This window comes from Asterias rubens, chromosome 19 (assembly GCF_902459465.1).
Source record: "Asterias rubens chromosome 19, eAstRub1.3, whole genome shotgun sequence".
NCBI classification, from domain to species: domain Eukaryota; kingdom Metazoa; phylum Echinodermata; class Asteroidea; order Forcipulatida; family Asteriidae; genus Asterias; species Asterias rubens.
The window spans coordinates 9,010,215-9,024,521 of NC_047080.1; the positions used below are offsets into that span (position 1 = coordinate 9,010,215).

Genomic DNA, 14,307 nt, shown 5'->3' on the forward strand with positions numbered 1-14,307 from the left:
TAAAGAGTATCTGCTCACTTTAACAAGTCAAAAGTAAGACTTTTAAAACGGGAAGTGTCGTGGCTGAGCGGTTAAGAGCACCGAATTAAAACTCTGGTGTTTCTGATCAGCAGAGTGTGGGTTCGAATCCCCAGCCGTGACACTTGTGTCCTTAAGCAAGACACTTAACCATTGCTTCGTCCTTCGGATGGGACGTAAAGCCGTTGGTCCCATGTGTTGTGCAACGCATGTAAAAGACCCCAGTGCACTTATCAAAAAGATATCTATCACTGCAATAACCTACATGTATCTTTCTGAAAGTTTGTATCGACTCAGCGCCTTGAGTACCTGTTTGGTAGATACGTGCGCTAAATAAGACTTTGATATTATTAATACTGTGATTTTAACGCTACCTTTTACAAAATTAAAGACCATAAAAGTATGTGAACGGAATGTCACGGATATACCTTTAACATACTAAAATAATTTTCATGACTTGTTTTACTCATTTCTCAAAAACTACAGCACCTCAGTTACTAGGTAAAATTTATGGGGAAGTTTTCTATCATCATTATCTTAAAACAGTGTAAGTTTAATGTAAATCTGTGGACATTGTGTTTTGTGTCCTACAAAAAGTACCCAAACCTTTTAAACAATTATATTTGTATGATATTTTATGCTTCTTTAGGGCCATTTTTTTCACATTAAAGAAAAAAACCTTTGTTTTTGATCGATAAAGGTGAATAAAACATGTACTTTCTGTTTATCCCCTAGACATCAATAGTTGATGTTTTTTCTTAAACAGGCCGTTTCCCCAGAATGGGTTATTTTCAGATTGTGACATAATCTGATTTTCAAAAGGTCATAACTTTTGAACCAAACATCACAGAAGTGTGTAAGATATGTCAAAGTAAAGCATGTCGTATGGTCTTTTCAGCCATGTATAAAACCCAATAAGTCAATTGTCCCCCTTGTGACTCACTTTTGCAGAGCCCATCACATATGCCATGGTATCCTAACATGGACCATACCATTTGCCCAGGGGGGGAGGGCTCAACAGGGTAATGAAAAAAAGATTGTGAGTTCTATCCTTACATTGTGGCCGTAGTAGACTTTGACGCTCCAGTTACCAAAGACCGGGACTGGGGGAAAGTCAAACTGCATTATGACGAATCCTTTATCGGCCGTTTTCTCTTCTCGGTGGACAACGATACCGTCTGGACTGGCGATGTCTACTCGAAGCTGCGAAATTAAAATGTACACAAAATTACTATTTGAAATACTTCTAGTTTTTATAACTTGATACATCAAGAGGAAAAGTAAGAAAGCCGCTGCCTTTTGATGGGACATAAAGCTGTTGGTCATGTGTGGTGTGTAATGCATGTAAAAGAACCCAGTGCACTTATTGTAAAGAGGAACTGCGTTACTTCAGAGGGAGCCGTTTCTCACAATGTTTTATAAATTCTATCAACAGCTCATTTACCAAGTAAGTTTTTATGCAAACAATTATTTTGAGTAAATACCAATAGTGTCCAGTGCCTTTTAACTTAACTTGTAGGTTTCCTAAAAAATCAGTCAAAAGACATCCTGATCCTAGTTACCTGATTCTCATCCGGAAACATCTTCTGGTTCAAGGTGATGATGCGGATATCCACTACAGAAAGGACAAAAAAGTTGATACGTTAGTAGATGCTAAATTTGCATCGGGGATAAAGTGCCTAGCTTGCGCAAGGGCACAAGTGTCATGACCCTGATTCGAACCCACACTCTGCTGCAGACAACACCAGAGCCTGGGTTACGGTGAACAAAACCGCTCCGCCACGACATGTCACAAAAAGAAGTGGCCTTCAAGCCTCGTTTGTCTGGCAATTTACATAAAACAAATTGTTGTTTTTTAAATCCTCATCCCTTTCCTGTTTTCTTTTCAATACAATACCAAAACGGGTAATTCAAATGCTTGCATACAGTCAAAACATTGACACATAAAAAAACTTTAAAAAACTGACAAGGGCTTTATACAATTACAAGAAAAACCACTGAAAAGAGATAAGAAAAAGACTGGAGACTGGGCGACACAATTTGTAATTAACGTTTAACATTGGGATTGTGGTGTATTATTGCACGATCGGCATAAAAGAGGATGGGTAGCGGTTTGTCGCAGAATATGGCACTCACATACGACCAAACCTATGGATCAGCTGGTTGGCAAGCACATCATGAAGCGGATGGTTAGTATCAAAATTTTCCCACTCCCCTCCCAGCCCCTCTCCCTCCAATGCCAACCCGCCCCTTGCCCCCCCCCCCCTCCCCCCACCACCATCATTGCCCTTCTTACCTCTCTGTGAAGGTGTGTACAGCGGCTTGTCCGTCTGAATGAAGACAAACCCAGACTTCATACTCAGGAGGATTGGTTGTCTGCTCTCAAACTGGATTTCGGGCGAGCTGCTCTCGACAACGAGAGTGATGAACTTATTGGTTTTGGTGTCTTCCCCAGGGAGTTGGTCCCTGCTGATCTTGATACTGGCGTGGTGGCTGAAATCTAAAGAGAGGAAACAGGCAAAGTTAAATTTTCAATATAGTTATTTCTAATCTTAAAGACCTGCTTGAATGAAAATGTCAAGTTGTGAACTTCGCTGAATTTCAGTTAAAATGTTTTCAATGAATAAGGAAATCGAATCATATGATTATAAATAGATTTTAATTTTGTAAAAAAACGTCATTCTAAATACCCTTATCCAGCGCTTTTCTGAGAGATTTGCGAAAAACGTCATAGTTGGGAGCTCCAATTTGTAAAGCTCTTTGTTGCCGCGTGGAGGTAAAACAAAGCAAACTCCCACAAATGACATCAGCTGCATTGTCCTTTGACGCGCACCAGCAACGACAGAAGTGTTTTTAGTTTTTCCAAAATAATTCTGAAAAACTCAGAAGTGTACACATATCAAAATTACATATGATGAACAAGTGCATTATAAACAAGTTAAAATACCATTTCCGTTGAAAATATCCTGCTCAGGTAGCTGTTTAAGTGCTTTTCACATGACAGAAATTTTAACAAGGGTCCCCTGCTTAATTTTAGCATGGTTTATATAAATTGTAGCAATGTTTGACAAGATTTTGCAAGAGAACTTGGACAGTACATTTTTTTTGGTTTCCTTTCACACGAGGTATGTTTTGCAACATTTTACAACCATGCTACAATTTAGCAAGGGACAAGTTAGAGTCGTGACACTCTTGTCCCTGAGCAAGACACTTCACTACATGCTTCTCTCCACCCAGGGGTAAATGGGTACCTGTGAGGACAAAGATGGTTCTTGTGATTAATTTAGCTGAGTAGCGCATATTTGTTGCACAGGCTGTATACACCCCAGGGAGCCGAGATGGTTTAAGGAATGATTTAAAGCCCAGTGACCAGGGTTAGTGATGTTGAAGCGCTTTGAGACACCCTTCGAATGTGAAAAGCACTATATAAAAAACTGGTTATTATTACTACCTGCCTTTTGGACTAGGATTTCTGCACCCATTATGGGCATTGGGACAAGACTATGGCCTATATACCTTTATCACACTGTCACCATCTTGGTCATGTTCCCTGTTTCCAATAACAGTCTTGAATGCTAACATGAATTGCGCATGGCACCAGACTATTATTTCGTCCAGCCTAAGTTTGGCTACGGAGTAAAATCAAGATGACCACACCGTGATAAAGGTCAATTGTTATCGGTGACATTGTACACTTATACCTTTGACATGGACTCTTTTCTCCGATAGTCGTTCATTTGATCCGGTCATTTGGAAGTACAAAGTCACCTGTACGACTGCGTTTTGAGGGATGCCTTCAAGATTGATGAGGACGGATTCCTCGACGTCGACTCGGATGACGTTGGGTGCAACGATAAAATACTGCTGGGCACTGCCAAGATCAAAGGAGAAAAGAAAATAATAATCAAAATAGTAACAATAATAAACCGCATTTGTATAGCGCATATATATCACTGCTACATGCAAGTCCCAAAGCGCTGGATAGGAACAAAGAAAACAACGAGAAAAGAATCCCAACGAAAGAAAAACTAGTGATAAATAGTGAACAGTTGAGTTTTAAAGCCAATGGAAACGTAATTGTCACAGACCAGGCAGTCTTCTCACTTGTCGTATCACAACCTGTGACACTTTGAACACGTCAAAGTTACGAGATAATAATATAAGAAAAAACACCCTTGTCACACGAAGTTGTGTGCTTTCAATGCTTGCTTTCGAGACCTCATGCATGAGGTCTCGAAATCAATTCAAATTTTTAACTGAGAAATTACTTCTTTCTAAAAAACTACGCTACTTCAGAGGGAGCCGTTTCTCAGAGGGAGCCGTTTCTTATCAACAGCTCTCCATTGCTTGTTACAAAGTAAGTTTTTATGCCAACAATTATTTTCTGTAATTACCAATAGTGTCCACCAGTGCCTTTAAAGCCATTGGACACTTTCGGAACAGTAAACAAACAAAAAAGTTCACAGATTTACAAATTACTTGAAATATTATTCCATGCTTTACTTTTTGAGAAAAAATTAAAACAATTATCAATTCTCGTTGTCGAAAATTAAAGATTTATTTTAAAACCATGTCATGACACGGCGAAACGTGCGAAAACGAGAGTGGGTTTTCACAGGTTTGTTATTTTATATATAAGTTGTGATACACGAAATTTGGGTCTTTAGACAATGCTGTTTACCGAAAGTGTCCAATGGCTTTAAATACTGAACTTTAAAAAAAAATTATCCGAGGTACAATGAGTAATAGCGTGGAGGAAGAAAATTAGAAATAGCAATCCTTGAACAATCCTACTAACTTGTTGATACATGTTTATCACAGTCCACCAGACAGAATCATAACAAATAGCTCCTATTACACAGCCAAGCATATTGGTATAGAGTGACCCAGGGCAAGGCCAGCCAGCTTGGGTGACATACCACCTGGTAAGAGAGAGTGGTAGGGCAGCAAGTGCACCACCCAGGCAAGCATGGTTTTCTGCCAAACTTTATTCCTCCATGGTAGTGGGTACAGCATGGTACAATTTCTACCTCCATGGTACAACAACCATGGAGCTATAGCACAACCCAGACACTACCCCCCCCCCCCCCCCCAGATGCCAAAAGTGGCGCACGTAGCTCCTGTAGCTCCTTTCGACTGGAAGGTATACATTTGGTGATCACTCTTCAAATTAATGACAATCTAAGTAGGATTTGAAACTTTGCATGGTGGAAACACGATATAGAAAGGTTTGCGGTAACACCATGTAATGACTATCTCTAATGAGTAGGGTTTGAAACTTTGCATGGTGGAAATACGATATAGAAAGGTTTGCGGTAACACCATGTAATGACTATCTCTAATGAGTAGGATTTGAAACTTTGCATGGTGGAAATACGATATAGAAAGGTATGCGGTAACACCATGTAATGACTATCTCTAATGAGTAGGATTTGAAACTTTGCATGGTCGAAATACGATATAGAAAGGTTTGCGGTAACACCATGTAATGACTATCTCTCAATGAGTTGGGGTGGTTCTGAAAAGAACCGTTGCATTCTCCAGAAGACGATCAGAGCATACTGATCGAAACGTCGAGTTAATCCAACGGTTCTTTTCAGAACCACCCCAACTCATTTAGAGATTGTTATTACATGGTGTTACCGCAAGCTTTTCTATATAATGACAATCTAGTTTAATTCGTTGAGGTATAAAAAATCACGACCACCTTTTTGAAATGAAATTTCCACAGGGTAGTTCAATCTAAATTTGGATAGGATTCGAGCAGTTCAAAAAACCAAGGTAGATTTAGCCTTTAAAGGCAGTGGACACTATTAGTAAATACTCAAAATAATTATTAGCATAAAACCTTACTTGGTAGCGAGTAATGGGGAGAGGTTGGTAGTATAAAACATTGTGAGAAACGTCTCCCTCTGAAGTGGAGTAGTTTTCGAGAATCTTCTTTCTGAAAGAAGTAGTTTTCCACCAATTAGATTTCGAGACCTCAAATTTAGAATTTGAGGTCTTGAAATCAACCATCTAAACGAACACAACTTCGTGTGACAAGGGTGTTTTTTTTCTTTCAGAGTTACCTCGCAACTGCGATGACCAACCGGGCTTAAATTTTCACAGGTTTGTTATTTTTATGCATATGTCGAGGTACACCAAGTGAGAAGACTGGTCTTTGACATTTACCAATAGTGTCCACTGGCTTTAAAAGGTCTAGTCTCTAGTGAAATCGACCCTGGGACACCTTTGGTTATTGTCAAAGACCAGTATTCTCACTTGGTGTATATCCAACAAATTTGTGAAAACTTGGACTAATGGACTCAATTAGGATTTCAAAAGTTTTAAGAGAATACACAAATTTGTGTGCTTTCAGATGCCTAAAAAATGCTTCAGGCCTGAAGTCTTTTAATATTTGAGTGAGAAAACACCTGTTTCTCATAAACTGTGTTACTTCAGAGAGAGCTGTTTCTCACAATGTTTTAAACTATCAGCAGCTAGCTCCAGTGCTTGTTACCAAGTAAGTTCTTATGTTAACAATTATTTTGAGTAAGTTTTTATGCTAACAATTATTTTGAGTAATTACCATTACTGTCCAGTGCCTTTAAAGACACTGGACACTATTGGTAATTGTCAAAGACCAGTCTTCTCACTTGGTGTATCTCAACATATGCATACAATAACAAACCTGTGAAAATTTGAGCTAAATCGGTCGGCGAAGTTGCAAGATAATATGAAAGAAAACAACACCCTTGTCACACGAAGCTGTGTGGTTTCAGATGCTTGATTTCAAGACCTCAAATTCAAAATCTGAGGTCTCGAAATCAAATCAGTGGAAAATTACTTCTTTCTCAAACTATGCTACTTCAGAGGGAGCCGTTTCTCACAATGTTTTATACTATCAACAGCTCCCCATTACTCGCTACCAAAGTAAGGCTTTATGCTAATAATTATTTTGAGTAATAACCAATAGTGTCCACTGCCTTTAAGGCTAGTCTTAAGTTAGGACAAGTACCTCGCCTAACTAGAGATTAGACTACTCTCAACTCTTTGTGCCTTTACTATGGAAATAAAACTGACTGACTGGAGCTCTGGAGTTCACTCACCTTGTTAGTGTAGCAAGCATCCCAACGAAGCTACACAGAAACACCAACCCCATCATGTTGGTAGCCATAGCTTTCTCTCCTCCTCCAGAAGAATCTTGTTCTCTGCACACTAGTTTTTGTTGTCGTTGGGTGGTTTACTCGAGAGAAATTAAAAAGGACTATGAGCGAACTCAGTCCAGTCCACCCCAGAAGTCGGTCAGTTTATCCGTCTACCCTTGGACTTTTGTGTCTCACTCTGATTAGAGTAAAATCCTTGACTATTGATCTGTAAACAACAAACAGGGTAAACAATGTTATTGATTGAGTTTATAAGGACAATAGGACGTTGACTTTGTAAGGGTGTCATTGTGCGTCCATGAATCACTATTGACGTAGCTTTTAAATTAAAAGGGACTTTTGTTGTGGTCTGCTGTTGATTCTGGCTAATCACTTATCAAAAAAATTGTGTCTACATACAATCGCCAGAACGTTTATATGAAAAAACTTAGGCATAGGAAAATATAGGAAAACACCAGAGTTTTTTTGTATATATTTTTTTATGCAAGTGATGTTGCCAGACACACAAGGTCTGATGGCCACTTCAAGGTGTGGGCTACAATTTACTTTTGGCAGGGGCTGTTGCCACCTACTCCTGGGGTTTAAACAGGGTTACCCCCTTCATATGTAGGCTCGAGTATCATCCATCAGAAAGCCTGGCTGGTAGAGCAGAACTACCTCCCCAACTTTACGAAGCAATCATGGTAAAGTGTCTTGCTCAAAGGACACAAGTGTCACGACCGGGACTCGAACCCACACTCTGCTGATCAAACACCCGAGCTTGAATCAGGTGCTCTTAAAGCCATTATACACTTTCGGTAAACAGTATTGTCAAATTTAGGCTCAATCGGTCATCGGAGTCGGGAGAAAATAACGGGAAATCCCACTCTTGCTTCCGCACGTTTCGTCGTATCATGACATGTGTTTAAAATAAATCCGTAATTCTCGCTATCGAGAATTGATATTGTTTTAATGTTTCTCAAAAAGTAAAGCATTTCATGGAATAATATTTCAAGAGAAGTCTTATCACCATTACCTTTTGTAAACCCTGTAAATTATTTGTAAATCTGTGACCTTTTTTTGTTTTTCTGTACCGAAAGTGTATAATGATTTTAACCGCTAGGCCACGAAAATACAGGAAAACAGGATTTTTGTTCTGGTCCACTATTGATTCTGGCGAATCACTTATCAAAGGTTTGTGTCTACAACAATCGCAAGAATGTTTCTATTTATATCGGAAAACATAGGAAAATATAGGAAAATACCAGAGTCCAGCAAACTACAGGAAAACAGGATTTTTGTTATGGTCTGGCAAATCACTTATCAAAAGTTTGTGTCTACAACAATCACAGGAATGTTTCTGTTTAGGCCTATATCGGAAAACATAGGAAAACATAGGAAAATACCAGAGTCCAGGCAAACTACAGGAAAACAGGATTTTTGTTATGGTCTGGCGAATCACTAATAAAAAGTTTGTGTCTACAACAATCACAGGAATGTTTATGTTTATATCGGGAAAACATAGGAAAATATAGGAAAATATAGGAAAATATAGGAAAATATAGGAAAATAACAGAGTCCAGCAAACTACAACACCAGAAAAAAAAACTTCCCAAATCATGACACAAAATCACAATCACCTGAAGTGAATGTAGTGGGAAAAAAACCAGGAACATTTTAGGAATGACACACACAAAAAGGCCAGGATACATACAGGAAAACAACAGGAAAATTATGGAAACACGAAAAGAAAAATTCCTCAAACCTCACAAAACTACTGGTGAAATCCGTCGCCTGAATGTTGCCATGGAGGATAGACCTATTGATATATCATTCTATACCCGAAAACACAATAAAATATAGGGAAGTAGCAACAAATTCCAGGAAACTACAGCAAAACAACCGAAACATTATGGAAACACCAGAGCAAAACTTCCCAAATCACACAAAAAACACTGTCATCAAAACAATCCATCTAGAACCCAGCAAATAAGTAAACTTTAAAAAAATAGTTCCATGGTGGCCCTAAGACGTCGACATTTTTATAGACCAACTCGTCCGATCCAAGGCAACGTGTTCCTTCAAGTTATTACTTAGCAAGCTCCACGAGCTACATTGCCAGCTTATCAATAGGGACTTTTCGTTTTCGACGACGGATGGTTCTGCGACGGGTAAGATGACATTTGGCGTCATCTGCGCATGCGTCGGCTTTGAGGACGGTCGTCCCTCAATTTCTACGACAGTACTTTGGATGAATCTTCGTTGTGCTGAAAACGACAACGTTTAGCTGAACAACCGTCGCAGAACCATCCGTCGTCGAAAACGAAAAGTCCCTAATCATGCGTTCACAACAAACACAAAAAGCCTTTAAAAGCCTTTAAACACTACAGACTTCACACATATGCTCTACATAAAGCTAAAAGCACCCATTAGAACTGGTATCAAAGTTTTTACATAGTACTTACTTTCTTGCACAAAGAACTCATGCAGTGTCAAACTACCTCCTCACCACAAAATTATTGTCTTGAGTCATTATTTAGCAAGCTCCACAAGCTAAATGCCAGCTTCATGCACAACAAGCACAAGAAAAGCCTTTACCTTCCAAAACAGACGTCGCCTGAGCTTTATATATTTTTTTATAAGCATGGCTGGAGTCAAAAGTTTTTACATAGTACTTACTTTCTTGCACAAGACGCCACAAAATTACTGTCTTGAGCAAGCTCCAAGCTAATCAGCTTATCATGCGTTCAAAACAATCCCACAAAAGCCTTTACTTTGTCAGCAGACGTCACTCAAGCTTTATCAATTATAAGCACCCATGAGAGCTGGTCTCACAGTTTTTACATAATACTTACTTTCTTGTAAACACAACACCTCCAATGTCCAACTACCTCACATGGACTCCACAAAAAAATCACTGTCTTGAGTTAACTTTTGAGAGCACTCCAGCTTATCATGCATTCACAAGGAGCCCAAAAGAGCTTTTACCTACACAGCAGACGTCACCCATGCTTTATATACTAGCACCCAGTGTCAAGTTTCCAATACGATGACATCAGTCACCTTTTCAGGATCTTGCAACTGGGCTCTTAGAAAACAGGATGTAGAGATTAGTACACTCAAGCAGAAGGGGTGTTCGGGCCATCCCACTACCACAGGAGTAGTACGCCTCCATGGTCTATGGTAGGATGAAGCAGACCACACAGCAAAGAGTACTGTCAATAGCTATTCAAGGCACAGGACACCTTTGGTAATAAGCCATGATTTTGATGAATACATTCAAGTTTCCCCTGTATTTGGTTCTTCAAGAAGAAGTGCGAAGATGTATCTGTCTTCTTAAGATAACAAAGAGTCACATGATCACGGTCACTTTAAACTTTCTGGGTAAATCTTGAAAACAACAACTAAATTCAAAGAAACTGAAACAATATCAAATTGTACAGTGCTAGTGATTGATCAAGCCATAGAGTAAGGACAGAGAAGGAGTTACAACTAGAGCCCTTATCTTATCTGACACCAATTATTATCCAATTACTGTCCTTACATAATCAAGCCAGCCAGTAAAATATTTGCAGATCTTTGGCCCCGTTCCCACTGGACCCCGCCTTGATATCCCAATCTGAGAAAAGGGCGGTCAAGACCCCGAAAGGGTGTTGAAAGAGAAATAAGCATAAGAGTGCGACCAGGATCTGACCGTGCAATTTTGATCCTCCTAGGGAGTAGGATTAAAGCAGGATCTGATCGCCCTTGTGGATTAATGGGCGATCAAAAGTCTGTGGGAACGCAAAGGACGATCAGGATCCCGCAATTTGAGGGCGAACATCGGTTAGTGCCTGCGCACTGCACACTTGGACAACTTCATTGGCGAACTTCGAATCCACTTCCATTCCTAAAAGGGGGGTCGATGCGCGATCATACCCAAGTGAGAACGCTACCGCGATTTCACGCCTGCAACTAATCCTGTTGCAGGATCCCGATCTCGCAATTATGGATCCGGTGGGAGCGCAGCCTTTGGGCCTAGACATTTCTTTTTTCAAACTCTATAATTAATTCATAAATCTCTCAACTTAAATGAAATCAAAGTTTCCTCTGGAAAGTCATTTGAACACCTGTTTCATGTTGCCATGGTGACATCAACATCAGCTGCTAATCACAACCACAGGGGACCAGGGGTACCACGAAAAGACCCTTTTGATCAGACCATGATCCATACAGCACTTACAACGTCTCCCAGACTACGTACATCTCAGAACAACTTCACATTTACATTCGGATCACATACCTCAATGAACCCAAGTCTGACACTCCTGGGGTGACAGGTCTTTTTCTTCAGCTGCGCCAAGCACTTCGAACTCTCTACCACGTGATCTAAATTTCTTCTCTAAACTGTTCTTATGTCACTAGGTCTTCAAGGACTTATTTATAAGTGTTTTTTTTTATTTACAATTTTTATTTACTGGGCCTTGAACACCATGGGTGGATATTGCCCAATACAAGCCCAATATGATGAGACCAGGGCTGGAGGCGTGCAGTAATTCTGTTCACCCCTCACACTTTAGCAAGAACTAGGCCAGAATCAAGACATTTCTTGGCACAGATTGTAAGTTTATTTTATATTAGTAAATTTTGTGGTAGAGATTTAAATGCTGGATTTATCTTAAAGTGGTAAATGTAAAAGTCTCTCCCGAGTCCCTTTCAGTTCTCGGAAGATTGTTATATCTCGCTTTGCATTTAATAATGTTTTTTTATTTTAGTGGAAAATTACTTCTTTCTCGAAAACTACATTATTTCAGAGGGACCCAATTCTCACATTGTTTTATATTATCAACATCAGCTCTCCATTGAGCATTAACAAGTAAGTTTTTATGCTAACAGTGATTACCAATAGTGTTCATACAGTGCCTTTAAGGAAGGCAAAACCTTCGCAGACCATTTCGTCAATCACGCTAAGGGCCTTGTCACAGGAGGCAACTTTTGTAGGCAACTTGGAGGCAACCAACTGCAGTGCATACTACAGGACCACTTTGGTAGCAAACGGGTCATGTTTCAAACATTGTCTTACGATCCACAAGAGAAATAGGTGAACAATTTCAAATGTGAATGCTTTTTTTTTATGGAGATTGCCTGGAACTGGTTGCCCGGAACTGGTTGCCTGGAACTGGTTGCCCGTAGTAACTTGCCTCGTGTGACATGGCCCTAATGGTGACCCACACGTTGAATTTCAAACATATTAATAACAAAAATAATCAGATTTCCGATGCCCATTTTTTTTTCCAGAATATTGCAAAAAAGAAATTCAATATCTGTGGTTCAGTATCCCGGACCTACATTTTCGTGTGTCATGATGACTGTGTTAGTGCTTTGTGGTATGGTCCACATGGCGAAAAGACATCCTAATGTGACTAAGCTTTTAATGACTTTGAAATAAAATCTGAACGAATTGCTATGTATAGTACGTGCACTTCATGCCTCAAGTCCTCTGCACTTTTAGTAGGTGAAACTACATAGACCTTTTCGCAAATACCGGGGCGCGCGCGTAAAGCTAGGAATTAGGTGCATTGTGGTCTTGCTGGTATCCAAATTTGATCCATATATATCCCACAATGCACCTCATTCAACAGTCTGCGCGTGCGCATTGGTATTTGCGATAAGGTCTATGGCAAATACAGGGCGGTGAGTGACTACGTGTGGACGTGATTAACACTGTCAACAGTCGAGAGGGGGGTGGGGAAAGAACAAGTTTACGCTTTTTAGATGTGGCCACTACCAAATCGGAGGTTCAAGCGGCTTATTCTCAATAAACATTTAAAGGGAAGGTACACGATAGGTATTAACTCAAAACAAATACTAACTTAAAAACTGACTTGTTAACAAGCATTGGAGAGCTGTTGATAGTATATAAAACATTGTGAGAATCGGCTCCCTCGGAAGTAACATAGATTTTGAGAAAGAGGTAACTTCTCACTAAAATAATAAAATACTTCCAGCTAGAAGTCTTTTATTCCTATCTGAGAGCACACAAATTCGTCCAACAAGGGTGTTTTTTCTCTCATAATTTTCTAGCAACTTCGATTTATAACCAATTTAGCTCAAATTTTCACAGCCTTGTTATTGTATGGTTATGTTGGGATACACCAAGTGAGAAAACTGGTCTTTGAAAATTACAAAATGTGTACCTTCCCTTCAAAACTTATAAACTATGAGTTTGTTTTTTTACAATTGCCAATACTGTACTTTTTGCAGTCAATATTTGGACATCTGGCAAAATGATCACGTCAAATGACGTTATTGGTCTGTGCCTGTGTCTCGATTTGTCCTTGAGGTCTGTGGTACAAACTCTCTGATTAAAGAACACGCAACAACATGTTGTAAACAAATTCTCCAATGCAATTTCCTGAGAACTACTTCAAGGAAAGTAGTGGGTAGATGTAATTCAATCAAAGTGTAATTGCCACAAAGTGAATTTTGATTTATATTAATCTCAACGTTTCGCCAACAATAAAAAAACCATCAAGGAAAAATGTAACAAATAGTTTTGTGGGGTTTTATTTCCAACAAGACTTAATTCTGGTATAAGCTTTGAAAACTTAGTAACAATGATGTAGGTCCTGGGGAAAATCACGGCCAATCAAAAATGTGTTAAAAACAAAAACAAACTCAGCTGAGGTCTCGATTTCAAGGCAACTGAAATCACAAGGGTGTTTTTTTTTTGTTCCATTTATTCTCTTGCAACTTCTACGACCAATTGACTTCAAATTTTCACAGGTTTGTTATTTTATGCAAATGTTGAGATACATTAAGTGAGAAGACTGGTCTGTAACAGTTACCAAAGGTGTCCAGTGTCTTTAAGATAATGTGGGAAGGTCATCCACTTTTCAAGGGCTTTTGGCAGCTGTTTCACTTCTGTGAAAGCAGTTTAGGTTTTTTTCATAATTGGGGAAATCCCCTGAAAAGTTTTGTAACATTTCAAGGAAATTTTTTTTTTTTTTTTGGGGGGGGGAGTGTAGGGAAACGTAAAGTGAAACCAGAATGTTCTTCTTTTGGGCAACAAACTAAGGCCAACTTGTTTACTTTGGCAAGAAAAACATCTGTTACTAGGAGCTCTAGAGGCTACATTCCAAAAGTGCCATTAACAGGTTTGAAACCTCAGTCTGGGACACAA

The 14,307-nt window shown here is 39.3% G+C and overlaps 1 protein-coding gene across 1 annotated transcript in view; it reads right to left on the reverse strand.

Annotated features, from left to right (window-relative positions):
- LOC117303173 (complement C3-like) overlaps positions 1 to 10,139 on the reverse strand; it is a 44,001-nt gene extending 33,862 nt beyond the window's left edge. Inside the window, exons 1-6 of the mRNA XM_033787300.1 lie at positions 10,001 to 10,139; positions 7,110 to 7,374; positions 3,720 to 3,889; positions 2,315 to 2,518; positions 1,581 to 1,633; positions 1,075 to 1,221 (exon numbers count right to left, since the gene is read on the reverse strand). Of these exons, the coding sequence (XP_033643191.1) occupies positions 1,075 to 1,221; positions 1,581 to 1,633; positions 2,315 to 2,518; positions 3,720 to 3,889; positions 7,110 to 7,177 (642 nt within the window). The 5' untranslated portion in view covers positions 7,178 to 7,374; positions 10,001 to 10,139. The remainder of the gene's footprint in view (positions 1 to 1,074; positions 1,222 to 1,580; positions 1,634 to 2,314; positions 2,519 to 3,719; positions 3,890 to 7,109; positions 7,375 to 10,000) is intronic.
- Positions 10,140 to 14,307: the final 4,168 nt, after the last annotated feature.